This window comes from Colletotrichum orchidophilum (genome assembly GCF_001831195.1).
Source record: "Colletotrichum orchidophilum strain IMI 309357 chromosome Unknown Scaffold_69.1, whole genome shotgun sequence".
Lineage (NCBI taxonomy): Eukaryota > Fungi > Ascomycota > Sordariomycetes > Glomerellales > Glomerellaceae > Colletotrichum > Colletotrichum orchidophilum.
The window spans coordinates 71,492-98,818 of NW_019173025.1; the positions used below are offsets into that span (position 1 = coordinate 71,492).

The following is a 27,327-nucleotide window of genomic DNA, read 5'->3' on the forward strand; positions in this document are numbered from 1 at the left end:
CAGTTGATGGACTTACACCTCGACACGCTGACAATCCTGACACACCCTCTGGAATGTTAACGACAACACCAGCTGAGCTGGTGGTCGTAGCACACCGACTACTGCAAAGGACAGAAGCCTAGCCTCATCCCAGCAAGCTGGTTCAAGGTGGTCGCACCGTGATCGGCCGCGTAGACTTTGACGGCGAGCCGTATCCGCCCTCACATCCCGCGATCTACGTTGCGCAGACGCTGCATGTCGCTGCCGCCGCGTGACGAGACCGCAATACGAGGCCGCAAAAAGTTACATTTGTACCACAGCCCGCCCTTGGTCCAAGCGACGCCAACGAAGTTTGACACATGCGCCAAGATTGGGTCACGATATGACGTCGCAGTGGCCTTTTCCAACGTCTTTGCATTTCACCGCATAACACCAGCCCTGCCGAAAGACACGAGATCATACGTTTTCGGGGCTCCGGTCGTCATTCCGACTGTTCTCGCAGACGTCCCGTCATGTGTCTGAAGCAATGGCACCAAGACCCTTGTAAAACGAGAGTAGGTGTGTAAGTTGTGCTTGGCACAAGTTTTGTAAAGGACTGAAGCTCTTTGCTGACCGACGAGTACGGTGCCGCGGCTTGTTCCGCCCTGGTACTTTCGGTTGGCCATGTGGCCCAATTCACACCGACCGACTCAATAGCAGACGATCATCCAAATGCATGTGGGTAGACTCACCGACAATCGTCGCAGGGTCTGGATTCAGAATCCCGATTCCATCGTCACCGAAATGTGAATCGACAACAACTGGCGATGGCCCAGGAGCACCATCAGACAATCTCATGTCTCACACATCTTGGTTTCAAATTCCCAACAGGCGAATCGACGTGTCGATTGTCCTCGGCGAAATACCCTTGTTGTCATTTGTGACCACCACTAGCGGAATGCTCACGCTCCGAGCCTCCAACCCGTATCGACTACTGACCACTGCGACTAGCCGACGTACCAAACACGTACCGACACGCATCCTGCGGCTTTCATCTGGCAGTCGACGCCTCCAACAGTTGGCCTGCTCATTCGTGCCGGCAGCTTTGTATGTAATGCAATTCAATGTCAGATTCGGTGGGCGTTGGGGTACTTCAATACCCACCTACTGCGTGGACATCAACCAAATCGAGGTGCCGATGTGACCTATCATCTCGTAGACGAGATGCGCGGTCGATCAGTCAGTCAGTCTCTCATCGAAAATCGGTGCAAGCCCGGCATTGTCCAGCCGCCGCTGCTAATTTCAGTGAGGCTGCAATCGAATGACAGAAAATGATCTGTCACATCGACCCGACCACATCTCCCGCTACGAAGCTTCACTGCCCAATCAAGACATCCTCTCTGCCCGTTCTCGCTTTTCAATGAATTCGACGGGCTGGTTGCGCTCGAGAAATGCTACTTGAGGGGCACATGGTGAAGAGCCGCCACGTTCCTACACGGACGTGTTGCTGCGCAGAATTTCGTCTACAGTCGGAAAGGTCGGTCAATATTGCCCGAATCGCATCAAACCCGAAACTTCAAAGTTAAGCGCTCCAGTGTCTGCTCCAGAATTGGCATCAAGTAGGGGGAACAAGCAGGTTTATCTACGTAATATTGCGAATTTCCCACGACTGCATACCAATAACGACGGCTCCCTTGCGGTGAGGGAGCTTGCATACTCATGCAAGCATCCGGAGAGACGTGGTGTTTTGGCGGTCTCCAGCTCCGATGGGCTAATGTCTCATCAAAACGCCCAACGCCAATCGCTGGGATCCCCAACAAGGAATACGGCTGTTTCGTCTTCTGGTTCAGCTGTTCTGGTTCCTGGCCTGGTAAACGCCTTGCCGCCACGAGACTTGAAGTCCAGGTGCCTGCCACATAGCAATCACCGCTCCTTGCGCAAGACCTAGAGAGTACTATTTGACGCAAGATTGGAATTCAAGTCTCAGGCCAGCCCCCGTCTTGAAGCTCCGTCAGATCTACGATCGATCCCTCCCTCAATCTCCTGGCCATCTCCATTGACAACACCAAAATCTCGCTTACCGGTTCGTGGACGACAGGCATACCCAGCTAGTCAACCAGACTGTCGGAAACGCCCGCAGCAATGCGGCCACTGCATCCGTACCACATGGCCAGTCACAAAACCAAGAGACAATGGCGGGTCATTGCATCTTGACAACCGGCCAAAGACTCAATCCCCAACGGTATCTTTAGATCAAGAGAGATTTCGATGACGACCCCGCCAAACGACTCTCCCAACTGACAGAACAAATGCATGTCTCACTTCCCGGACCCTTGCTCTCTGCATGCCTAGGTATCTCGAACATCTTTGTCATGTCCATGTCCTGGTGTTTGAAGGCTAGATGCCTGGTGACGGCTTTGTTACACCGCCCTAGTTCCCGCAACGCCAGGTAACCACCAATCGCCTGTCTCAATGTCGCGGCATGGTACTGTCAACTTTATTTTGTCGACATTGGTACCCGTTGGGGACGGGGAGACAGCCTATTTCCGATCATCACCGAGTTGACAATCCGGGCTCCCTGCCTTCATCTTGACGGTTTGGGGTGATGGCGCGTCGAGATGCCTACCCAGAGCCTGCAGCCGAGGCTGCTTATTCCAGGAGCATCCATCCCCCTTGGCCTTGTCTGATCAGTCGCACCGACAAATCTACCTTCGGTGATAACTGACAAAGTTGTATATTGTCGGGCCGCGCCAGATAGCATCTAGTCCGGCACTATGATTGCACATGACGGTGATTATTCCTTCTTGTCTCACAGACATGCAGGATAAAAAGGTTCCATTGGATGACTTTTGCACATTATTTCTTCTTCTACGTTATGACTTGTCTCATGATCAACGGCCACACTGGGGACCTCACCTTTTGGCTACACCGTCACGACCGCCACAGCGGGTTGAGACTTCCTGGGGATCGACGCGCTCCCGCTTAGCTTCATCTGCTCTTTCGATGGCTTGCTTCCCTATGCCGAGCCTGCAGCCCACAACTGGTGCCACCGGGTTAGGTATTAAGGCAGGAAAGCTTGCCAATCGTGCATCTTTCGGTGCCAAGCCGCAACAGCCGGGCAGGGCTGAAGCGTCGTGTGTTGAGCCTTCACCGCGGGGGTTGTGGGTTCTTGAGCGCCATATTTGTCGCAGACGACCAACACATCAAGACGGACGGAAGCAGTCTAGAACCTTGCCTCTACGAGCAAAAGTTCGGGTGCAGGCCTCTTGGCACGGAAACGGGGGATGGAGTCAGAGCAACAGTCGTTACACGGCGGCTCAAAGAGGCCGACTCCCGTCGAAGCAGCCGAAAGAGGAGGGAACCTTTCATCCGATATCGACCACAGAAAATGGGTCTCCTGGTGATCAGATACGACGCCCGCCAATTTGGAACCCTGCTCCGTCATGTATCATTTTATTCCAGGTCACACAGTCTTGACAGTGGTGTTGTGCTCCCTCGACAGTGTTTTCCTTGGTCCGCGAGTCGAATATCTTCTTCCCCGGCGTCACACAACAAGAAGCATGTCTGCCTAGGTGCGACGTGAGGCAGGAAGAAGAAGAACCTCATCCATGATATGCTGATGAGACCCAACAGCTACCCTGATGGTTACGAACCTTGAAAATAGCGAAGTAGTGGAAAAGCACACACGGAGAGACAGTCGGGGAAGGGAGGCTGGTATAGATTGACGATACGGCCGACATGCCATTGACGAAATGCATTGCCGTCCTGCACGTCCCGAACAAGGTTCGCAGGTATCCGCTTGCATCCTCTATGTTGACATGCGTTGGCATTTTGTTATATGATGCTGCTACACAGCAATCTAGAGACAGAAGTCTTTCTCTTACCCCATCTTCATAACTCGCTCGTCGAGACTCATAAATGACAGATCTTTCTCGGCGGTGGCGGTCAAGCCTCAGGCGGCCGGCACATGCCCCGTTCACCCCCTCCCCGAAATCCGGTCACATTGTACAAGACTGAAACCGTTCTACCAAGCTAGGAAGGGATATAGAGTCAGCCGTTAAAAGAAGAATGGAAGGTCACGGAGCAACAGTCAAGAATTGGATATTTGCTCCCTCCCGCCTCACACCCAACTCGAAGAAGACAAATTAGGTTGAATGGTTAGATGCGTAGGTGAGACCCCCCCCCCCTTGGTTGTCTATTTCCTCTCCACTACGTACGGTTGGGTCTGGTTCTTCGCCTCGCGCTTTCTTTGCGTCAGATCGGCGCCCCACAGGTTTGTGTATTTGTATGTGTGCTGTTCGTCCTTTTCCCGCCCTGTTTGTTGTCTCTCATGCGTGTCTCATCTCAGCGACCTTGGTTTTCCCAAGACCAACCTTGTCCACGACGTGTACCTAATCCTATCCTCCTCTTGAGCCTCTTCGCTTTCGCTCTGCTGACCTCATCAAGGTTTTCCTTCTCTTAAGAATGCGAAAGAAAAAAAAATAAAAACACCCCTCGCCACCGCCCCCGCCCCCCTAAAAATAGGAAATGACTCTCATGACTCTGAAATGACCTGTTGTCTCTCCGTTGTTTTCCCTCCGAGTCTCACTTTTGCCATTCCCTACACGGACGAAGAAAGTTTCTTAACAAAAATAAAAAAAAAAGGAAGAAGGGGGGCGTTGAGAGATGTCAATGGAAATTTGAAATGCTTCGAGTCCTTTCGCCGTGTCACCCTAAACAACACAAATCCAAATCCAAATAAAAAAACTCCCCCGAGGCACACCACTCGCACAAAAACCCGCCCATGTGCCGCGCGTATAGTGTATGCGTAGAAAAGGAAAAGTAGAGCAAGAAAAAGAAAGGATGAGTAAACCAAAAGACCTGAAACTCTAGGTGAATGAATAGTGTAGGGTGGTAGAAAATAGGTATCGCTTGCGCATAGAGAAAGAGAAGGAAAAGAACAAACGCCATGGAGAAAGACGCCCTCCCACGCCTCTTTCCCCCCCATCAGTTATGCAACGACATCGCGAGCTTCCAAGCAAACCTGCGGAAACTAGACAAAAGGAAAAGCGGCTCTTTTCATCTTCTGAGAGCCTGCCAGCCACATCGCGTCGCAGCTTCTCTGTAATCCAGCTAGCTATACGACATGGATCAATTTTTTTTTTTTACCGCACCACCTTGTCAATCTTTATGAGCAGCTTGCCACCTTCAATCGGTCGATTCTTGGTGTCCATGAGCCTGACGAAGCGGAAGCCGGGACGTAGACGGTCGAGCCGGATGCAGGCCCACGATAGGAGCTCATCGCCGCCGAGGAGTGGATCATTCTCAATCTTGAATCTGCGCGGCAACAGGAGTTAGTCGCCCATTCATAACAATTTCCCCAGGCTTTTCGCAGATGCAGAGACGCGGGAGAAGAACGTTGCGGTGTGGCAGCGGCCCCGGCTGTCAAACGCAGCGGCCCGCCTGGCAGGTGAGTATTGACGGGAAGCGATTCGTGACGGGAAGGAACGGTCACACTGCATTGAAGGGTATCGATGACTCCGTCATTCCACGAGCGTTGACTCCTGCGCCTGCGACGGGACGAGAGCGTGACGGGTCGCGGCATGTCATCCGAGGATGAATCAGGCCATCCCGGGGGTTGGGAGCCGTCACAACTCAGACAACGTTGCACCGCCGGAGCTGTTCAGGCCTGCAGGTCGGACACGCCGTGCGCGGGAGGGTAGGCGCGGAGCCGCGCACATCCTTCACCGTCTTCCCGAATCTGGATCGTCAAGGCTTGTAGCCAAAACATGCTGCCGGGGGGGAAGGGAGAAAGAAGCCAAATGAAAGCGACAGTGGGTTTTTCTTACCTGATGAAGCTCAATTCCTCCACTACCCTCGAAACCTTGGGGAACTTGAGACGCGCTCCGTTCTCCCACTCGGGGTGGTCAGTCTTCTTTGATCCCGTCTTCAGCTTGAAGTCGTCCTCGTCAGCATCCTTTCCGTTCTGTGCCCCAATCTCGACGTGAAGTTCGCACTTGACAAATGGTCGGAGGTGCTTGCCGCGGCTGCTGTCGCTGTCAGAATCGTCTTCGACAAAGATGTGCTGGCCGGCGATGATGGTAACGGTGAGCTCCATGTCGCCTTGCGGCGCGGCGTCGACCTCTGTCAGCGTGTCCTTGTCAGAGCTCCGGTACCCGATGGGCTTGAGAACCCATCCCAGCTCGTCCGCGAACATGCCTTCGTTGAGCATCATTCCTTCGTCGAGATACTGCCAGTTGAGAGCGACCATCTGCACGCCCTTGCGCCAGAATAGACTGGGGTCCGGGTTGGAGCTGTCGACGCGCGAGCCGTTGGGGAAAGCCCGCATGAAGAAGTTTTTGTTGTGCGCGAACATCTCGCGGGCCTTTGTGGTGTGTAGCTCTAGAATCCTGTTTTCACTTATCGAAAAGATGTGACTCGGTTTCTTAGCCGCCGGCGTCTCAAAACTCTTAAAGTGCTCGCTGTGGGTGTAGATGGCCAGACTGCTGAGTGCCTGGCAAATGGCCACCTTTGTGCTCTTGGCCGGCTCGTTTCCACTCTGGACCTTGACCGGTGCGTCAATTTTCGGCGTGGCGGGAGGTTTCGATGCTTCCTTGTTACGTTCGTCGTCGGATCCCGAGGCGTCCTCATCGTTGGCGAACTTTTGCGAAAGGGCCGTTGTGCTGGGAGGGACCTCAATTTTATTAGGCGCCTTCTTGACCTTGACGAGGATCTTGCGCTTCAGCTCCTCGAGCTTGGGCAGACGGAAACGGGGATCGATGCCCTCCCACGACTTGTCGATCAAAATGCCTTCCCACTCCTCTTTCATGATTTTGACCATCACCTCCTGCTGCTCCCTATCGGCGTGGACCTCTAGACTGACGATGAGGGGTAGTTCATTCGTCTCGAAAGCAGATTCGCGGACGGCCTTGCAAACCTCTCTGAAGCCGCAGGGAGTTGTGAGGGTCCAGCCGTGAGTGACTATGGGTTCATCTTTGGGATACGGCAGACGGTTCTTTACAGAGGGAGTTGGGGATGAAGGGCGGAGGGTTTTGCTGAGGGACTCGGTAGACTCGCTCGGTCCTAGCAGAGTGGCACTATCGCGAGGGTTGAGTGACTTGCTGGCACTGCTGGTGTTTCTGTTGTGGCCGTTGCTGTTGGTGTTTCGATCGACCAGGAGATCTTCTACCGTTTCCTTGACGCTCGCGGCCACGTTGGGAAGGGAGGAGCCAGAGAGATTCCTTGAGTGGTCGGGTTTGGGAGAGCGACTGCCCTCTTGTGTCGTGATGGGGGTGTCTCCGTTCCAGACGTCGATTTCGATACATCGACATCCACGGCGGAGGACCTGCAACTCACGTGTCAGAAGGCGTCTCTCTGCTGAACGAATGCAGACATGGTGCGACGTACTGTTTTATAAGCCTCGGGTGAACTCTTGGAGGCAAGCTGGTTGCCCTCCAAATATGTGTTGTGACTGCTACTGATGAAATAGTTTGTGATGGGCCGGCTCAAGTCCTTGTCTTCCTCCTTCAATGCGCGCGTAGCGTCCCAACCATAATGGCTCCACCACGTCTCTAGGAACTCGCCATAGGTGTATCTTTCCTTATCCTCGGGCAATACAGCCTCGACATCGATTTCGCCCTGGGTGTTTTCGAGGAATACGAGGAGCTGGTCGCGGGTCACGAAAGGTTCGCGGGATAGTGAAGAACGGCGGGAGCGTAGGTCGTCAAAGATTTTCCTAAGGCGGTTGTGGATAGCGATGCTGAGCAGGATCTCGTCGGGGTTGGATGACGGGGCGGCCTCCTTGGGGTACGAGGCGGCGGATGATGAGGATGACGGGTCGGTAGCGCCGTCAACGTTTATGATGTTAATCAGGGGCATCGGTCGGGTGACGGGTGGGAAGTGGAAGCCGTCGCGCGTAGGTGCCAGGAGGGTGGTGAGGCCGACCATCTTCTTGAGGGTGTTGGCGGAGGTCTTGTTGGAGGAGGACCACAACGGCATCGTGAGTGTCCTCCGCTTCTTCTGAGCTTTTTCGTCGCTCGGGGCCTTTCGGCGCCAGAACTAGATGGTATGTCAGTCTTCGTCTCAATACTGACGACTGCTGTGAGGCCAGCGTCGAAAGGCATGAGAAGAAGCAGGAAAGGCATTGGTAGGCAGGCAATACCAAGGCCGGAGCCTTGCATTGAGCGCACCCCCAAGTTCGGGTTTCGGTAGGAGACGTACGGAGAGACACATGGCGGTCGAGCTGCAGCGGCTGGATAGCCTGCCTCCCTACCCAAGCTTCCTTCTACTATGTGCCTGGGTTCACCGAATGGATTGTGCGTATAGCTGGCCGAAAGTCGCCGCGGAGGAGGGGGGTAATTCTTGCTCAATAAGCCTACTCTGGTGCTAGGGGACAGAGGGGTACGGCTTCAGAGAGCGCGTGCATATATCATTAGCCCATTGGACTTGGGGGATAAGAAGTGGTTAGGGAGATGAAGGAACGGGAGTGTGAGAATTTGAGAGGTCGTTGAACGAGAGTGGGTGATGATTTTCGAGAATTAGAGGAATCGAGGAACGAAGGCATTCGAGAGACCAGCAAAGGGTAGTTTCAATTCAACGAGAGTGGGAAGCGTGGATATGCATGTCAGCATAGCTGAGAACATGGGTGGGCAGGGAACACCGTGATCCAATGTGATGGGGTTCCCGTTCCATCGCACTTGAATTCTGGAGGGGGACAGCCTCGTCCGATGGTGCAGAGCGATGCAAGTGGCCAATGGGAACGGTTCAGCACTGCCCCCGAAGGTTTGGATCCCTGCTGTAAGGTGGTCCCGACTGCCCTGTCGATGGTGCCCTCTAGCGTGTGGTGGTGTTCCTTGCCTGGCTATTGAGACATTGAGGGACGGCCTCCTCGGGATCCACGTCCTTGGTTCTCGAGCCGGGTGTTCTGGGCTCTCAGCTCTGCACCTCGCCTGGTTTCGTTTTGTTGTTGATCACGTCGGAGCCCGCAGATCTTCCATTTCCTCTTGACTGAGGAATGCTTGACTTTGGCGAGACTGACGCGTATCGCATAGTTCCTCTCATCATCGTCAGACAACTTGGGTACCTCTTCTGTATAATGATTGTCGGACTGGAAGGTGCCAACCGAGACGCGACCAGTCACAAGGCACATTTACTGACAATCCTGGTCTAACGGAAGTTGGAGTTGTGATGCCCTGTGTTGGAGGGGCGGAGTCTGCGCGTGTGTGTCTCTCTCTCTCTCTTCTCTTCTCCCTGCATCGCGAAGCGGAGCCGTCACACCGAATCCATCTGCAGAGGGCTAGTCTTGGCCCCCAATCGCAGTCTGCCCTGGCGTACCTATGTTACGGGGCACCTCTTTGGGAAATCATTGGCATTAGACACAAGCGTCGATTATTGTTGATAGATTGACTGGTGGTGCTTCGTAGGGCACACCGGGAGGCTCAATGCCTGACGTCCGGATACCTTGGCTACCCAAAAAAAAGCACTCAGCCATTTTCGCCTGCCGTGAGGTGCAGTCTGCCATGGCATACAACTCACCATGCCTTGTTGCTGTGCTGTCCGCATAACATCGAAGCCCCAATCTCGTCACCGGGCCCGGCAAAACGGCAATGCGGCTGATACTTCGAGTCAACTGTCGCCTGCCATCTTAGCCTTGCCCCTATTGACGTCTCGAGGTCCCCTGTCGAGATGCGCTAAACATAGCATTCGTCAAGCGGGTAAAACCCCCACCAGACGTTAACTAGTGGAGGCCCTGCCGCTTCGTATGGAGAGAGGGATGATCCCCATGAGCCCATAGAAAGTGATATCATAGGCATGCTAAGGCCGAGGGGACAGCTCTCTAGGCAGCCGCGAAAGCCAGCAGAGCCTGCAGAGGCACGAAAAGACAGGGCACGCTAAAGGTGTAAAGAGCTGAACGGACACACAGAGTCTACAGACACGGTCCCTACACGGGTCGTCTCCACTTGGCCTGACAGGACCTTGTGGCGACTCTGTCCCGTCGTGCCGTCGTCCTGTTCCACCTCGATACATCTAGCTAGGGGCTCCAAGCTTGTCACCCGTACGCCAAGGGTGAGCGGGCATGGCGGGGCTAAGGCCGATGTTCTCCGTGTTTGGCTGCTGCTGCCGCTGCTGTTGCTGCCACCACAACGTTTTCCACCGGCGCCTGTGCATCTCGTTTGCTCGGCCACCGCTGCTGCGCCTCCCGGGAACCACCGTATTTTCAGTCGCCACACGGCATCCGGGCGCTCGGGGGACAAGTGGGGTCGGGCACCTCAAAAGTCGGGCTTCCCCCACAATGCAGCCGACCCTCGAGCCCGCGGACCACCACCACCACCGTCCCTGGGCAGACAAACTGCCGTTTGAACACCGACACCACCAACGAAGTCTCTCAGCGGCGCAATCCTTCGACTCTATTCAGCTCAGTTTTCTGACAAAACCCTACGGTCGCGTCGGAATCGCCGGCAAACGGCTCCCGGACCTGGTCGAGGCGAACCCCTTCCCCCGCCCTGCACAGAACTCGACATCTGATGTTCTCTGACGCAATCGTGACCTCTCGTCCGTCTACCTGCGTCGCCCACGCCGCCACACCGCGAGCAAATCTCTGGACACTGCGCTCATCACACCTAAATTTCGAGCCAGCAATCGCTCAACATCGTAGCCATGTCCGATAAGCTCAATTCAAAGCGTGACAGCGAGTCCGAAGTTAGGTCTTGGGGGTTTTCTCATGTCTTCACCTGGACGGACGGACCGTACGTGATTGATGCCCGCTGTCTCAATCCAGGAACTTTTTTTTTTCAGCCTTCCCCCTAGGGGAAACCGAGGATGCACGAACTGACGATCAAAGCTTAGGAACGCGCACTACTCCCCGCATTCGCATCGTGGTCTGACGACCCATCTGATCCTGCGAGGGAACCTTACCGTTACTTATCCCGAGGACGAGAGCCCCGACAAGGTTACTTATGGCGTCGGCGACCGTATCGATATTGACGCCGGCCGCGTGCATGAAGTCTGGATTGGACACGAAGGCTGTACCTACGTTATTGGAGAATGAAGTGAAAGTCGTGGTGAACGTTTCTTTCTGCTGCGCTACCTTATGAGATCACAGCTGTTCTGGGGATTCCATGTGCCGTAGCTCAACTCTCGACACTTCTCCTGACGCGCAAAGCCTGAGCAGTTTTCCACCTCGTACTCTATAGGTGGAAAAAGAAATGTGTAGGAGAAGCTGTTGAACTTGTGACGGGGTAGATGGAGCTTTTCATAACAGTCTAATTACTAATTACGGTCAGTAACATACATAAACTGATCCGATTTGACTTTTACTGGCAACCGAATACTCTCTCAGGTGAATTGATGCTCAACTTGGGACCCCGAACACCCGGTCAGAGCTTTGGTCCTGTTGTTCAATTGTCTATTGTCACACAAGACGTCTTTCAAGATGGCTTGGTAGCGAGTAAGGCGGGGGTCATGCTTAGAAGGTTAAGTTGGGTTCGATTCCTATCGGCGTCAACTGGTGTTTTGGCCGAACGGCTTACCTTGGGTAGGTGGTGAAATGCCCTCGATGGGGTTGCTTGAAACCAGTTCTGACATGGCAACATCTGGTGACGAAGTTCGAAAGAACCTGACATCTAGTCCGTACCTCATGCAATGCGTTCCTTCAGCCAACCTCCACATGGCCCACGCGAGTCCATGCTATCAGGGGATCGCAAGGCCAACTCCGTGAAAGCGCCGGAGCCCTTCCGCGACTCAAAAACCACCACGGCGGCAGAATGGATACTTCGGCGTGGGAGGCGGGCAGGATAATAGGATTTGTGCTCTGTGAAAGAAACGGCTTTGAAACATGGAGAAATCCTTTGCCCGTGCGCGATGACTTTGAAAAGTGTCCCGACTCATTCAGGGCGGGGGGGTGATCAAAACGTTCCGGAAGTCCATGGAACCCCCCCAACCTCCTTGACTACAAGACGACTTCGTCTGTTCAATGCGGCCTCTGACTCAATGTCCAGGCACATCCGCATGCTCGTGGAAGAGGTGCGTGTTGTCGAGCTCCGGCAAAATCGGAATAGTTGTCCATGCCAGAAGATGCCACGTCTCCTGGGGCAAAAAATGTGACCATCCTCAGGCCGGGCTATTAGGAATTCGGTAAGATGTTGCTCTCCAGCTAGGTCTTCCGCTTCGTTGACAGATGGCAAACTGAAAACCAACCAAGGCTATCTTGACTGGTGTCTCTGTCCGCTTGGATAGCAGGCGAGCGATCAAAGCTTTTCAGCCCAGCGGCTCAAATTTCCAGGCCGCCTGTGAGGGCTAGAGCGCCCAAATTTCGTCCGCCTACCTCCATCTCATGGCCGACTTCCCGGCGACTGGCAGCGATGTCTGCGACAACAAGTGTCTGGCTCAAGGCATGGTTTGGACGACGGCTCCCACAGCCCCCAAAAGCATCGAGTAATTGTTGGTCATCTGCAAGGCTTGACTCAAGACCAGACGACAGAGATGTATTTGCCCGCAGCATGTTGCTTGAAATCGCTCAATCGCGGACTTAGTGACGTGGACAACGCTGGTGCAAGTTTCGCATGAAGTTGAGAATTTAGCGATATGCTCAATGATTTCTACTCCCAAGTAGCCGAAGCTTGTCGCGCGTCGGTCGCGTTGAGGCAGGAGCCTAAAAAGGTTACTTAATTAATTCAACTATCCGTAGATGGCCGGTAGATCAATCCGGCCCAAACAGCAATAGCTCACAGCGCGGCCATTTCAGGTTGCATGATCATCGGGCCTTATTTTGTGGAGCTTGCCGTGCCGACATCTGCAATCTGCTCCGAAGCTGCTCCGAAGAGGAACGTTTGCCGTCGGTGCTGCTTGATCATCATGGTAGCTCCGACTCCTTGTGATTCGACGAGCAACAACCGCATATTTGACGAAACTGCATTAGTTGGGTCCAACGGTATGATTCCCCCGAACGAGTGGGCACTATCAGCCGGTGGATGGCAGTTGGACATGTAAAAGAGTCCGTTCACCAAAGAACTCCTTCCTACCTGACATTCTCGACCAGAGGGCAAGACGGACGCTCCAAATACAAGGATGTCGCCGATAATCACCGCCGGTTACATAGAAGAATCCGCAGTTCAATCCGGAAGTCTCAGTGGTGCTGCGGGCTGGTGGGTTTCGGGTTGATAGCAGACGTGATAAGTTTGAATGGCGGAAACACTGCCCACCGCTTAAGCCCAGCGAGGTAGACGATACTTCGCCAGGTCGCTCGCGAACCGGTATGGCCCTTGGAGTTCAAGACATCCTAGGGAACACCCGTCTACTCCTTCGGCCGAACGAGAAAGACCCAGTGGCGTGTCGCGCGCAGCCCATGTCAACGCCGGATACTAAATCCTCAGCGAATTGAGCGACATGAATACTGGTCCACGGCGTTACGGATAATAGACCTGGGAGCGGGAGAGTTGCAGTGCATAGCAGCAGCGCAGTGTCTTGTTTCTCGCCGTGGCTGAGGCTGGCACTCCTGGCCAGGCACGCCAGGGTATACAATAGTACGGCGCCTAGGTATGGAAATGCGCGCACTTTGGCGACTGCAACCGTGCAACGTCGCTAGAATTCTGACCGCGATGGCGTGAGTCGTGGGCCGTCACCCTTGCTGTCAATCCGGCCATTCGGAGAATAGCTCAAAGAGTTGTGCAGTCATTGCAGTGCGGGTATGGCCAATCTCGATCATGGCCGTTGCCCGTGTCACCCAGCGGACCAGCTCGTAATCCAGCATGAGCAGCCCGGCCGGAAACCAGGGCCCTTGTGTGCGCAAATGACGTTTTCAACACGCAGCTAGCAGAATGAGCCTGAGCATCCTACGTTGGTATTCTCCGTTTGTTATGGAGAGACGGTAACACTGGAAACTGGAGAAGCTATATTGCATCTTCGGACAATGAGCTCTGTGTGACTATTATAAAATGTTGATGAGTCGTCTTTTCTCTTTTGCCTCTCACCCTCTGTGCTCTAATGAGGAGGCAGCCGAAGTGGGAAGGGCAATTTCACAGGCCCCCGGACCTTGTTTGTCGGGGGCACAGAGCTAATTCTAAGTGGGGGAGATTGGCCGCGGATGGTGAGGCTCTCTTGGGCGGGGAGCAGGTACTCCATGGTCGGTATCACAGGGCGACTGGCGCATCTTGTCTCGGTGTTTTGGGAGTTGCCGACAGCGAAAGACAGAATGCTAGTGTCTCAGTCATACGAGCAGAGGGATAGCAACAAAAGAAGGACGATGGCGTGCCAAATAGAGTGCTTCGATGCAGGAAGCGAAGACGCTGCCCGGCCCTCGTCTGAATGTCGACACCTAATTCCTCAAGTTTTGACTGCAATCGCAAGCCACGCTAGGGCCATGGTGACGAGCCGGTGTCGGGGAGTAGGTGGTCTCAGATTGCGTTGTCCGACGTTGAAAGAGTGGCTGTTGGCGGCCGAGGATCGACGACGGGCATCCCCTTCGCATGCACGAATTGATCGGGGATGTTGAGGACTGCTGTTGGCCTGACCAAGCATGTTGCCTGAGTTGTGGCCGAGCCGGGGTAGTTATGAGGATATGCTGGTCTCTGCAACTTCCGAGTGACCCATCAAGTCAAGTGGCCCAATCTGAAACGGACACCCTTTTTGAGAAGACCTGAGCCTCAGACGAAGGATACTGCCACACTGCTGCTTACACTAGTGCTGCGTAAGGAATTCGTCAAGGTCGGGTTGGGTTCCATGGTTGGGAGGGAGATGCATGCCGCGCGAGAACGAGAGAGAGAGACAACCCGGACTGCGGCCGAGATGGGACAACCAGAGATGAACGCCTGACTTGTCGTGCTTGTCCACGGACACACCCAAAGGACGTCAAGAGCAGTGAGTAGCCAGTGCCTGTCTCCCTCTCTCTCTATGGTTGAGGGGAAGCATCCTTGTTGGCACCTGATCATTGCAAGAGGTCTGCGCCGCAAACCCCTTGGAAAACGTGGCAACGGGGAGAAAGCAAATGACCGGACCGGCCAACGCAAGATTTGGTACTGGTATGTAATGTGATGGAACTTGGAAGCGAGTCGACATCGGAGGAATTGGTAGATGCGATGGGCTGGGGAAAATATCCGGCCTTGGAAGAGGAGAGCTTGCCTGTTTGGGGAGGACGAGCGAACCAGAGCGAAGTGCAGTCTGGGCGAGGCAGGAACTCGCTAATACTCAAGGAAGGAGGAGGAGGTTACGTTCAGAAGCACCTACCTCAGCAACGTGGACATGGCACAACGAGCGCCGGCAGGAGGAAGGCGGCCCGCGCAAAACCAGGAACCAAAAACCACACAAGGAAGCAGAAGGCAGAAGATAAGAGGCAAGAGGAGGCAGGAGGGTCGTAACGTGGTGGCTTGATCTAGAATCTGCCCATATGAGCGGGGAAAGAGCTTCTCTCTGCAGCTAAGGTACCCTCCTCCCAACTTTCCTTGCTTGTTCAGATGCGGCTTCCTGAAAAGACTGAAAACTGGAAAGATGGCGAAAACCTACTTAAGCAGACTGATCAGTGCCGGAGGTACGTATCCGGCACTTGGCAATTGATTTGCGCCTCCATCGAGGCCCATCTAGAACACCACCCGACATAGACCTCCGATAACAACGCAGGTAAGGTAGCCTAAGGTAGCTCGCGCGCTCGCACCCTCGCACCCTAACAGCTTGTCGACTGGACACGGCCACGAGATATGACCCCCGGTGGCTGCCAGCTGGACCGCCATAACATGACAAGTCGTCCTTCCGGGTCTCTAGCGAGCGGGAATCCACGAGAGACAGCTTTGAAGACCAAGCGATTGGCTTCCCGCTAAGACAAGCCCAAGACGCCGTACAAAGCGAGTCTGACGCCCCCAAATTCCCCATCCAAGCGGATGAGGTCGTTGACTCCTGGACTTCCACGACTCCTCGAGGCCCTTGGGAGAAGAAGTATATCCCAGGAGAAGCCACAACGGGATACCTTGGGCCTCATGGCGTGCGAAGCGGGCAAGCGGGGTCGACCCGGTTCTGGGATCCCGAGCTGCTTGAGGACGCCAAAGACGGGCAAGAGCAAGCCACCATGCAATTCAAGTGCTAGCTTCCTGCCTTCTCTGGTCCCAAAAGCCAAAAGTTCAGCTTATCAGCAGCCAACTTGAATGATGATGACGACGAAGAAATGCCAACTCCCAAGAATCAGGGTCTCTGCAGCAATGGCTGGAGCTTGCCGTACACCACATTCACTTTCTCTCTACCGATTCTACTAGGTATCCATCGCACCGTCAGACCAGAACCTCGATCCAGGCGTCACGTCGTCGAATGAACTCCAATCAACTCTGCCGGATGCATCATCCACATGCGTCCGAGCCACAGGTGCCACCCACTCTCTCTGCCGTGTTGGTCGTCCGTCCCTTTGCTCACTTACACTGACACGACTGACACTCCCTCCAGCTGAGCTTCCCTTCTACTTCTGAATTACCCGCCCTAGCGCATCAAAGACATGGAATGACGCCTTGCAAGTCCCCTCACATCATTGTCACCTCATATCCAATCTGCACTCTGGCCGTCTGCCCTTCTGATTGCTGCATCTCGGACGCTCCCAATCAAACTCCACCCCGGTCTCGCTTGGTCAACCCGACTGTATCAGATCATTCCAGTCCAGCTGTTGTCCGGAGCCGAGGGGCCAGAGAGGGGCAGAATACTTCGTTTGCGCACAGCCAGCGGCGCAGAAGCCTTTCAGCGGGCACAAAGGCAGCTTCTCCGTGGACCGGACTGGACGGAGGGCCGTGGCTGACCCCATAGACTAGGTACTGCAGTCTGCAAGACGCCGGACTGGTAAACGTTCTGCTGGTTGCACAAAATATCATCCAAGATGGGGGAAGAGGCTGTACGCCCGGTGTGGAGTCTTCTCAACCACAGAACAAGGGCAGCCTTTAGTCTCGTCTCCGCCAAGGTTGCATTACCCAGGCTCAGGCCAGACCGCAAAATGGCATCAATCAGACGAAATACCATAATCATCCCCCATCCCGTCTCGACGTCCATCCACCATGGACTATCCACCATATTGAGCCGGGCCGCGCACACAACAAGAACTGTCGCCGGCACACAGTACTTTTGGCTTCTTTTGCTGGTTTGGGTCTCCCCTCACCTCCTCACCTTAAACTTCACTATACCTCAGCCAGCCATCATCGCCAATCACCATCTCGTTCTGCTGGTCTCTTGTGTCTCGCCTCCGCCTTTGCTGGGTCCTCGATGCAACTTGATGCCGCTACACCCTTGCGGATAGCCGTCCGACACCACTTGGCACTCCATCCCTTCACCCCCGTCCACCACGCCAACGTACCTCCTCATCCACGTTCCGCCGGCCAAGACGCATGCCACTACAGCCCTGCATGGGCCAGCAACTACCCAGTCTTGGAACTTGGAACAGCCCTGCCTATTCGCTGCCGCAGGCGGTACTCTACCCTTTTCCGCCGTGCCCCAACCCACCTTGCGCGTCTCAAACCATGTACGTCGTCACCGTCAGTTCCACCTCCTGGTTTCCTGTCGGTGTCCATGTCTATCTCTCAGATGCCATCTGAGGCCCATTCCTGCTGCACTCGCACCGGCCCTTGACCGTCGCTGTCCGTCCAATACTCCCAGACAGAGACACCTGCTCCCGCATACGAATGCCTGCCGCTGCTGTATAATCCTGCACAACTCGCCACCCACCCCGGCAACTGACTCTGTTAGCAGACCAGGCATTCCCTTTTGTGGAGTTGGCAAAATCGATAGACGCTCGCTCGGTCTGGTCCGGTGGTATATGCTCAGACCCATGCCACCTATTCTTTAATTGCGCCTATCCCACCATCCACCACCGCCCTTCTCTCTTCGTGCTGGTCTCCGGTGGTGATCTAGTAGACTCCTCGAGTGCCCCCCCTTTCCAACTTCGCTTCACTGGTCGCGCTTGTCCCCGTTGTCGCCTCAACTCTTTCAGCTTGCTATTGTTCAGGGCAGAGCTCACAAAGGGTCGACAAATATCAGACCATTTCCCGATCCTCGCCAACCACAAATCACTCGAAGGCCACCAACTGAGAATCCGTCACCCATGAAGCAACGTCGATAATTTGAGAACAATCCGCGCGGCATGGCAGTTTCAACAGTGTCATCGTAACCAGATTTCTGTCGGCTGGCCGTTTTCGAGCACTGCCATCCGCATCCCACCTTAAGGCGACTTTCTCTGCGTTGACCAGACTGCAAACTTTTGCCACCTGGTTAAGCACTTGGAAACCATCAAGACCCCATTCTCCTGTGTCAAAATGGGCAATGCACAGTCTACCGAGTCGCTTCATGATTCACATGTGCAAGGCGGCAGCAGCAGCAAAAAATCACCTCACAAACTGTCGAAACCTAGAGTCGGCAACCATGCCTCTCCAACTCCCCAATTACCAACCCCCAGCCAACTAAGCATACATCGTGCTGCATCCGCTAGCCTGCCACCTTCTCGATCGAATTCGCGACTTTTACCTCAGCAAACCTCGCCTGCACCGTCACCAATTTCGGCACCCAGCGGATCCCAGTTTGGTGCAATAGGCCGAGCACCCAGCACTTCTTCCATGGCGGAACCAGAGGTCAAGCCTGCCAGGGATTGGAAGCGCAGAGCGAGCTTGTTCCGATCCAAAAGCTCTCTAGAGCCGAGGAAACAGAACCGGAGAGAGAGCATGTTGCTGAGCCCGCCTGTTCCAGACAGAATGTCGAGGGCAAACTCAATGACCTGGGAGAGCCAGCAAGAAATGGACACTTCCAGGCAATTGCAGGTTGAAAGGTATGACCAACTCCCGCTCCCTGGCATGTCTTGGCAATCGACTGACAAACGGTGACTTAGTTGGCATGTTCCCGGAAATCGCCAGTCGATCAATTACAATCTCATGTCATACGAGTCGAGGAGACTACTCAATCTCAACGAAGATATTACCGCATGCGAAGAGAACTCCATGGTATCTGAGAGCAAGTTCGAAGTGTCACCGAATACTTGGAAAAGTTCACATCCGCACCAACCATCCGTTGCGCAATCTTTTAGCACACAGCTACCCCGAGCCAACTCGGACCTGGCATTATATGCACCCGTACGACGACGTTCCATGATCCAAACCCCAGGTCTAGCGACCCGAATGCCCTCAGAATACCCTTCGTCTAGACGGTCGAGCGTGCGACACAGTATGCCTACCACGCCAGCGGGAGGGCGATCGCGAATGAACTCGTTGTCAATTGACTCGAGCGCATATCCGATCCCGACGTTGGAAGAATACGTCGCTGAGAGATTCGCCTCGGAGCCCGAGTATCTGTGCGAACCAGTGGTAGAGCCTGTCGAAAGGGCCTTAACCCCATCTGACATGGACTACCGGCCGCTTGGGGCCATGAAGTTTGGCTCGCTGCGAATTACGAATGGAGAAGCCAGCCCTCTTCCAAGCCCTGACTTTGAACCAGCGTTTCAACCCGGTATGATGGAACAGTCTCAGATGGTTGCTATTGAGGAGTATTTCAGTCACGAGAACGGGTCGGGCGGGGTGGGCTTTGAGAGCAAGGACATCGAAATCACAGTTTCGGCGGTGCAGTCCAGTGTTATTTCGCAGACGCTCAGTCCGATCAAGACTTCGGTCCCGAGGGCGGAATCGCAGAGGCGTCGGTCAACTTCGTTAGTAGTCTCCCTTGCCAATTCGTGCAGACGGCGCCATGTTGTGTAAGGCACCATGAGACGGCTCGCGCTGACTCAAATATAGGCCGCCCAGTCCAGAGTTGAAAATATCATCCAAACACACAGCCATGGAAGACGACCTTTTTGCGGAAGAAGATGAAGACGTGCAAATGGAGTACTCGGCCGAGGTTCTGACGGTCAGAAATGACCCGAATGCGAAGCCAAGCCTCGAGCGACTGAAAGCGGACCAGTCTCAGAAACATTCCAGAGCAATTCTTCGCGCCGATAGTGGAGTCGTTGCTAGCCCGACCACCGAGCACCAGCCCAAACCGCTCTCCAAGGCTGATTCCGGCTACAGCTCCAATGTCTCCCTGAGGTCCTTCCATGTCAAGCAGCGTTCTGCAGGCAGCCGTCCAACTGGCCGTACCGCGTCGGAGGATTCGGCCGATGAGCTGTCAGACTCTATTGCATCCCCGATTGCGGCTGTCAGCAGCGACAGCCAGCAAGTCAGTCCTATTAAGGCTGGCAACCGCACTGTCGATCCTTCACAAGCTCGCCCCTCCGTTACTACGCCTATGTCTCCGAAAGACTATTTTTTGGCCTCTCCGACTAGCAATACAATGATGATTACATCGCCCAAGTTTTTCTTCAACCTCAGCGCCGGTCATTCGTTCCGCAAGGATCGAACGCCGCCGGCGTCAAATAGCAGCGCCCAGGCGGCCGAAAAAGGACCCGCTTCTCCGGAGGTCATTGGATCCCCCGGTGCCAGTTCCGAAAAGCCTCATTCTTCTTTAAGCATCGGTAGTGGCTTGCAGAAAGCTGGCAAGCTGCAAAGATTCCTCAGCGGCTCTGGAATGCGAGGGCCCCCGGCTGTTCACGCAACTCATCCTTCTGATGAAGAGATTCCCTCGGTACCTCAAGATGTTCAGTCAAAGCTCGAGGAACATTCTGGGCGGTTTCCTATCACAACCAAGCGATTGACACTGCGTGCGCAGGCCAGCAAGGAGACTCTCAAGACCATTTTCAGTGTAGGAAGTTTCGATGCTACCCATGCCTCGGACAAGCGCGGCTCTGTGCTCCTAGCCGACACAACCCAGGTTGCGAGGGAAACGATTGTAGAGACACCTGGACCTTCCGAGAAGCCCAAGTCACCCTACCGCCGCTCTTTCCAGACCATGCCGGCCTCATTCCCACAGGCCGCCGCTTCTGTCATGCCGCGGCGCCCTATCCACCGCAAGCCAGTACCTTCCAGCGGCGTGGGCAAGGCTGAGCTCGTTGGTGAGTCGAGAGCCGATGAGATCCAGGTCGGGTTCGAGTCAAGCATCACGGCCATTGACAATGTCGGTGGGAGCGTCGGCAAGAGTGCTTTCGATCAAGCTTTCATGGCGCTCCCTCATGAGCAGCCTGTTCAGGGCCAACATAGCCGTACTTTGACAATGCCGGCGCAGATGGAGCGTGAGATTGGCATGCGTTTCCGTCCTACCGAGCCTTTGCCTCCGACAAGCCGCCATTCCGACCCTGCTTCTCAGAACCTGCAGGTGTCCGAGATGTCCGTGAAGAGGAAAACTTCACCACCAGTCAGTCTGCATACCCGCAGCGGCACCAAGAGTCCCCGAAAACCAATACCAGTGCGCCCCCAATCATCATCATCCAGCGAAGCGAATCGGAGACAGATTTTGTCGAGACAGAACAGCCGCGAGACCATTCATAGCTACCCATCGACTTCGACAGGAGGCGCTTTCGACGCTCCTCTCTCTGTGCCGCCCATCCCGCCAATGAGCCCACGCAGGGGTATGACGATGCTTGAGCAGCAATACGCCAGGCGCCGTTTGACAGTCGAGGACAAATGGCGTCCTACCAATGGCTCTTTTCCCGAATTCGGCCACCCAGTCACGCGCAGCGCCTCTACCAACCCAACGGAACATCAGCAGCAGCGACAACTTCGCCATCGATCAAGCTATGATAGCTACTCGCAGTACCGCGGACCTGTTGCACGCGGGCATTCCGCCACCAGTCAGAACCCGAGCCAAAGCGGCAGCTACTACCAACAGCAACTCTTAAATATCCAGCAGCAACAATGGGAACAGCAGCAGGATTACCCTCCCAACGCCGTACAGCCGGGCCTCTCCAGAAGCCGGAGTCGGAGCCGCAGCGTCCACGCGAACGGCGACCAGCCCTATCGAGTCCTTCACAGCTACAACTCGCCGGCGTACCGCAACGCTCCAATCTGGGGTTGAACCTCTTCGGTTGCAGAGCGAACGTATCGTTTCCGTTCTAATGGTGGCCAGTTCCATCATGCTCCATTGCTGTTTCCGAGAGTTCGAGACGACATCAACTTGTTCACACCAACTCGCACAAGCCATCACCTTTTTACGTTTACCAATTTTTCTATGTACAGTCTTGCAGCATACGCGTTCGGCGATTGATTTAGCAAAGCAAAACTGATCGCCTCAGCTTGGACCTCGCGATTTACGGATTTTGCAAAGAGGCCGACGATTTTCGTCGCTTTTCTTTAACATGCAAACATACACAACCTCGGATATACCCAGTGGGAAAAAAACAAAACGGCCTGATGAAACACGGATCAAGCGGCCAATGACCTTTCTCATACCCAACACCGAAACAAGAAGGGGATTTCTTCTTTCATAGCTTTGATTTTTCAGTCTTTGAACGGGCGGTAGCACAGTATACGTCATTCTTGGGGGGTGTTAACTTGGGACTTGATTCCTGGATTTGCGCAGAAGGAGTTTGGGATACCCTCTTGAAATTGTCCATGATTGAGATTCATCTGCAGAAGGCTGCAGTTCTAGGGTATAGCTGCACAGGATAGGACAAACGGGAACAGGAATGAAACACAAGGCTCCATTACGGAATACATTGCATGGGTTATGGATAGCAAGCACAATCGGGAAGAAATACTTCGGCAATATAAGGCTGTGTGTTCTACTTTGGCTACCGTCCCATGATTGTGAGGGTTTTTGGTGCAAGTTGGTTGGGCATGAGGCCAATGACAATACTGGGTTAAGTGGAGGGGTGATGGCCTGTCCCACACAGCAACGGCCTTTCACGTAGAGACGCATGCCGTCATTCAAATGATATCAAAACCTTCAACAGAGAGGACTTTGTATGAGTTTCTGGGACATTCGAGCAATGTGAGTTTCATCTCTGTCAGCAGCAGCTCAGAGGCCGATGGACATAGCTTGTGTAGGCTTGAAGAGAGTGGTTGTGTCGTCGTGCTTTGAACACTACTTACTAGAGAGCTACCGCCACACATTCACCGAGAAACGGCATGCACGGACCAGACAGGAGCTCGAAAAACGAGGGACAGGGTAGCGAGCGCACTGGAGACTTTTGCTGCGGGAAAAAGTGGAGAGTATCTAAGCGATGTACCGAGTACGGATACGGCGCCATGAGTACCTTTCCACGACGCTGGAAGATGGCCATATTATCTAGACAGGTTCTCTTATTTCTCTGACAAGTTGTCTTCATAATTTGGCTGACGGATGCATCTAAAACCCTCTATATCTATGATTAAATTCAGCTAATTGTCAATCTTTTCTTAATCCGGCGTTCCATAAGTCTCCGAGCCGAGACAAGTCTCGATTATGGACGTTGTACCCCCCCACGCCTCACTTGTACTTAACGTACTCACCAGGGGGGTTCTCCACTAGTTAATGATCCCCTTAACGCGTCGCGTCGTCGAGTAGTTCAAGTTATGGAAGTGGGTGATTCTGAGAGGTCTTTCTATGTGACCTATTCTCTGACATTGGATGTTGTGATGGATTCCAAGAGACAGACGCCGGCTGCGGCTATTCAGTCTGAGCCTCCCCAAACACTCGCAGTGGCCTCAGTCACTAAGGCTGAGGAAGAGCCCCGAGCGATTGGTACTATCGCCACTCAGACGGTTACCACTGAGGCCACCAACAACGACAACGAGGTCACTGCGAGGCCAGACGGAGCAGAGGACGCCACAGACGGCCACGAGCACGAAGACGCAGCATCCGTGGCAAGTAGCACCCTCACGAAAGAGTGGGAAGACTCTTTTAACCAAGACCTCCGCCGCGAGCTCGATAGCATCCAGACCCGGGGGACCTTTGCCTCGTTCCACCCCCTGGCGCACGTGAACCCGGGCCTCTTCGTCCATCATGTCGGAACCGTCGGCCTGCCGCACCTGCCGCACCTGCCGCTTCCCGAGGGGGAGGTGCGGAGGATGATTGAAGTGGCCGTCCACGCCCCCTTTGGTAAAGGCAGCGAGACCATCGTCGACACCGCCGTGCGCAACACGTGGGAGCTGGAACCCGGCCAATTTGAGCTTCGCAACCCGCGCTGGGCTGCGGATTTGCAAAATATTTGTTCCGTCGTGGCTGCTGATTTGGGCGTCACGACGCCTGTGAATGCGGAGCTGTATAAGCTGTTGATTTACGAAAAGGGGGCCATGTTCAAGTCTCATACCGAGTAGGTCTTTTTGAGTGTCTCTATTTGTGTGTGCATGCGTTTGTGTGTGGAAACAAGCGTGCGAGATGATGTGTTAAATGGCTGACCCCCGGTGACACAGCACTGAGAAATGTCCCGGCATGTTTGGGACGCTCGTCATTTGCCTTCCCTGCAGCCACAAAGGAGGCGACGTGGTCGTGAAGCACTGCGGGGAGACCAAGACTTTCAAGACATCTGGGTCTGGCCAGCACTTTGCGTGCTGGTTCTCGGACGTCAACCATGAGGTCCTGCCCGTCACGGAAGGCTACCGCGTCGTACTCACGTACAATCTCACGGTCGACCCAGCGGCTCCACAGCCGTCTGCGGGACTCCAGAGGGAACAGACACACGGCTTGCGGCACACCCTCCGGAGGTGGCTCAAATCCCCCGAGCTTGAGGCCGACCACGTCTACTACGGCCTGGACCACGAGTACACCGAGGCCAGCATCTCGACGAAGGCGCTCAAGGGACGGGACGCGGCCGTCGTGCAGACGCTCCAGGAACTTTCCGCAGGGCTCGAGTTTGACGTGCTTCTGGCCCTGACGGAGAAGAGGGAGATTGGGTCTACATCATTTGAGTACGTTGCGCCGGTTTCGTATAATCGACTTGGGCGCAGGCGGTATGAAGACTATGACTATGAAGAAGATGGAGACGACTCGGATGGTGTGGCACCGGAGCAGCCTTATGAGATTGAGGAGATGACTGATACGGACTTGTCTGTCAAGGTGCTCGTGGATCTGAGCGGACGCCCAATACTTCGTGATATCGAGTTGGATTTCGGCAACGTTCTCCAGGCAGATGATTTCTTTGACGGCGTTAAACGGCAGGAAGAATATGAGGGATACCAGGGCAACTGGGTGGGTTTGCAATCGGAATGAGTGTGAGGTACATTTGACATGTTGACAAAGTTGAACTACAGGGACCGTCAGCTACCCATTGGTACTGCGTAACGGTAAGCTTACTGTTTACCACTTTCCCCCGGAGGTTTCTCACTAACGGGGGACACTCAGGCCGCGCTCATCATCCGCCGAGACAGAGTCGCTTCATATCTCAAAAACGGCATGGCATCACAATTGGACACTGACGAAAACATCGTCTTGCTACTCAACTACCTCACGGATTCGATACTCGAGGCTTCGCCGAACAGCAAGTCGTCCTTTGACACCCTCAAATACATCTGGGGCACGTCGTTCCTTCATCCTAGCTGGATCACGCCCATGGTCCAGGCCGATATCATGAGCAAGGTGTTGCGGTCCGCTGTGGCTATGGAGGAGTGGGACTTTTTCGAAAAGGTCGCCGAAATGAAGAGCAAAAAGGATCTGCGCGGAGCACTGCGCCCGGACTATTATCAGTGGCTTTATGCGCAGGTCTCGGAGGGCAGGGTGGCCTTTTCCCAAATCAAAAAGGGGTGCGTTTCTATTCAGTCTTCTGCCATGCTGTCACGTCTCATTCTAACTACGTCGTCGACGTTTCAGTTTGGCCTCCACCATTTCCATGGATCAACACTTCTTCGAGAGCTGTAAGGCGATTGAGGCCTTTGCCCCTATCGATCAACCCTTGTCTGACGAGATTCGGGAATGGGCACGAGATACATTGACCAAAAGTTTGAAGGTCATTGCCGATACTACAACTTTTCTCAGGCCAGATGGTCTGGCAGTGGTAGCGAGTGCCGAGAAATACGCCGACTTTGAATGGCTTTCCTCTGTGTAAGCTTCCTCCAAGAGAAAGAAACACCGCCAGGCGTAAGCGTCACTAACTCCCGCTTGCAGTGCGATGCCCTTGATCGAGGAGCTTCTCGGTCGCACCCCAGCTTTTGCACTTGAGTTCCTGTCAGCGTTGCTCTCTTCCGCCAGAAGGAAGGCCTTTCCGGTAACCCAGGCCGTCAACTTGTACAAGAGACTCGCCAAAAACCTCATCTCGATGCTCGACCTCAACACAGTCCACGGCCCCAGGGCAGATGACCCGGTCCACAAGGCCGCGAGATTCAGATATGACCAGAGGGCGCCGCTGCCGCCTCCCCCTGACCATCACCTCGCCTTGAACCACGTCGCCCTCGCAGACCTCTTCTCCGGCCTCATCAAGCTTGAGTCCTCCCCTCCACAGGAAGACCTAGCCCTGCCGCTGGCCCTCAAAATCGTCAGCCACGCCCCCAATATGCATGCACTCGACTTCCCCGTCCTCTGGATCCCCCTCTTACGCGAACTCCTCTCCGTCCTCGAGGCCACCAAGACGCCCCTCGACACCCCGCGCTACCAACAAATCTTCGCCGCCGTCCTCGAGGCCTACCGCGATAACTACGTCGGCGCAGGATACGCCCGCCCGCCGTCCGGCCAGCCCGGCAGCGGCATGTACCTCGTGCAGTTCTGCTGCTGCAGCGACTGTAGCAAACTCGACGCCTTCCTCGCGGACCCGCGCCAGACAGTGTGTCGCTTGTACATTGGCGCTAAGAGGCAGCGTCACCATGTGCACAGGGTGATTGAGGAGCACGGCCTCCGGGTCACACATGTCACCGAAGGGCGGGGCGGGCCTCAGCCGGCCACGATGGTGGTGACCAAGGTGGGGCAGACGGAGGACGCGAGGCACCAGGCGCGGGCGAAGGAGGCCGAGCAGACGTTTCAGTCGTTTGATCAGACCAAGTTGGGGGTGTTGCTGGGTGAAGACTACCCCGCCATCGCAACGGCGTTGTGGAAGCGACCGGTGAATTTGGCGTCGGGACCGGGTGGTGCGACGTATATGCCGGCACCTTTTCCGGTTCCGGTTCGGGTACCAGCTCCGGCTCCGGCTCCGGCTCCGGCTCCGGGACTCACGGCGGTGGGGTCTGCACCGGGCCCACCGCTGGGGCATTTCAATGTGCCTGCAGCTGAGCATGCATTCCCTCCACCGCCCATGAATGGTCTCCAACCGATGAACGGGTCGGCACCGGTGCCCAAAGAGACACACTTTAGCCCTAGGGTTTTCGCGCCAATGACGGGGAACGCCGGTGGGCCGTTGCAGCCGCCGCCGCCGTCTGGTCTGAATGGGATGAGTATGGCTGCAGCTGCTGGGCCGAGCCGGCCTCCGCCGCCTGTTGCTGGCGAGAAACGGAAAGCAGAGCCCGAGATTATTGATTTGACTTAGGTGCTTAGCCAGTGAAATTGAAAAACGAACAAAAAAAAAAAGAAATTGTGATGTGTCCTTGAGATGTATTGTGTGAAGATGCCTACGATGCTTCTTCCAGGGTCGTCGGCCAGACGAATGCAACGATTCGTGCAGCCAAAAGTTCTACCGCCGCCGCA

General features: G+C 54.7%; 7 protein-coding genes across 7 annotated transcripts; 6 read left to right on the forward strand and 1 right to left on the reverse strand.

Annotated features, from left to right (window-relative positions):
- Positions 1-2,775: 2,775 nt before the first annotated feature.
- Positions 2,776-3,435, forward strand: CORC01_08213 (uncharacterized protein; the record flags this gene model as incomplete). Its single annotated transcript, XM_022619846.1, has 1 exon — positions 2,776-3,435. The coding sequence occupies one exon, from the start codon at positions 2,776-2,778 to the stop codon at positions 3,433-3,435; it is 660 nt and encodes a 219-aa protein (XP_022473607.1).
- A 2,347-nt stretch (positions 3,436-5,782) lies between these two features.
- On the reverse strand, positions 5,783-8,169 carry CORC01_08214 (phosphatidylinositol-specific phospholipase C; the record flags this gene model as incomplete). Its single annotated transcript, XM_022619847.1, has 3 exons — positions 5,783-7,282; positions 7,345-7,995; positions 8,158-8,169. The coding sequence occupies 3 exons, from the start codon at positions 8,167-8,169 to the stop codon at positions 5,783-5,785; spliced, it is 2,163 nt and encodes a 720-aa protein (XP_022473608.1).
- Positions 8,170-10,228: 2,059 nt separating this feature from the next.
- Positions 10,229-10,471, forward strand: CORC01_08215 (uncharacterized protein; the record flags this gene model as incomplete). The annotated part of the gene is made up of 1 exon (XM_022619848.1): positions 10,229-10,471. The coding sequence occupies one exon, from the start codon at positions 10,229-10,231 to the stop codon at positions 10,469-10,471; it is 243 nt and encodes an 80-aa protein (XP_022473609.1).
- A 122-nt stretch (positions 10,472-10,593) lies between these two features.
- CORC01_08216 (uncharacterized protein) lies at positions 10,594-10,984 on the forward strand (the record flags this gene model as incomplete). The annotated part of the gene is made up of 2 exons (XM_022619849.1): positions 10,594-10,682; positions 10,783-10,984. The coding sequence occupies 2 exons, from the start codon at positions 10,594-10,596 to the stop codon at positions 10,982-10,984; spliced, it is 291 nt and encodes a 96-aa protein (XP_022473610.1).
- Positions 10,985-14,917: 3,933 nt separating this feature from the next.
- On the forward strand, positions 14,918-16,006 carry CORC01_08217 (uncharacterized protein; the record flags this gene model as incomplete). The annotated part of the gene is made up of 3 exons (XM_022619850.1): positions 14,918-14,951; positions 15,004-15,283; positions 15,688-16,006. The coding sequence occupies 3 exons, from the start codon at positions 14,918-14,920 to the stop codon at positions 16,004-16,006; spliced, it is 633 nt and encodes a 210-aa protein (XP_022473611.1).
- A 2,197-nt stretch (positions 16,007-18,203) lies between these two features.
- Positions 18,204-21,816, forward strand: CORC01_08218 (uncharacterized protein; the record flags this gene model as incomplete). The annotated part of the gene is made up of 3 exons (XM_022619851.1): positions 18,204-18,709; positions 18,770-19,579; positions 19,665-21,816. The coding sequence occupies 3 exons, from the start codon at positions 18,204-18,206 to the stop codon at positions 21,814-21,816; spliced, it is 3,468 nt and encodes a 1,155-aa protein (XP_022473612.1).
- Positions 21,817-23,357: 1,541 nt separating this feature from the next.
- On the forward strand, positions 23,358-27,169 carry CORC01_08219 (2OG-Fe(II)oxygenase superfamily protein; the record flags this gene model as incomplete). The annotated part of the gene is made up of 6 exons (XM_022619852.1): positions 23,358-24,034; positions 24,135-24,909; positions 24,972-25,004; positions 25,063-25,460; positions 25,528-25,758; positions 25,822-27,169. The coding sequence occupies 6 exons, from the start codon at positions 23,358-23,360 to the stop codon at positions 27,167-27,169; spliced, it is 3,462 nt and encodes a 1,153-aa protein (XP_022473613.1).
- Between the last annotated feature and the right edge of the window lie 158 nt (positions 27,170-27,327).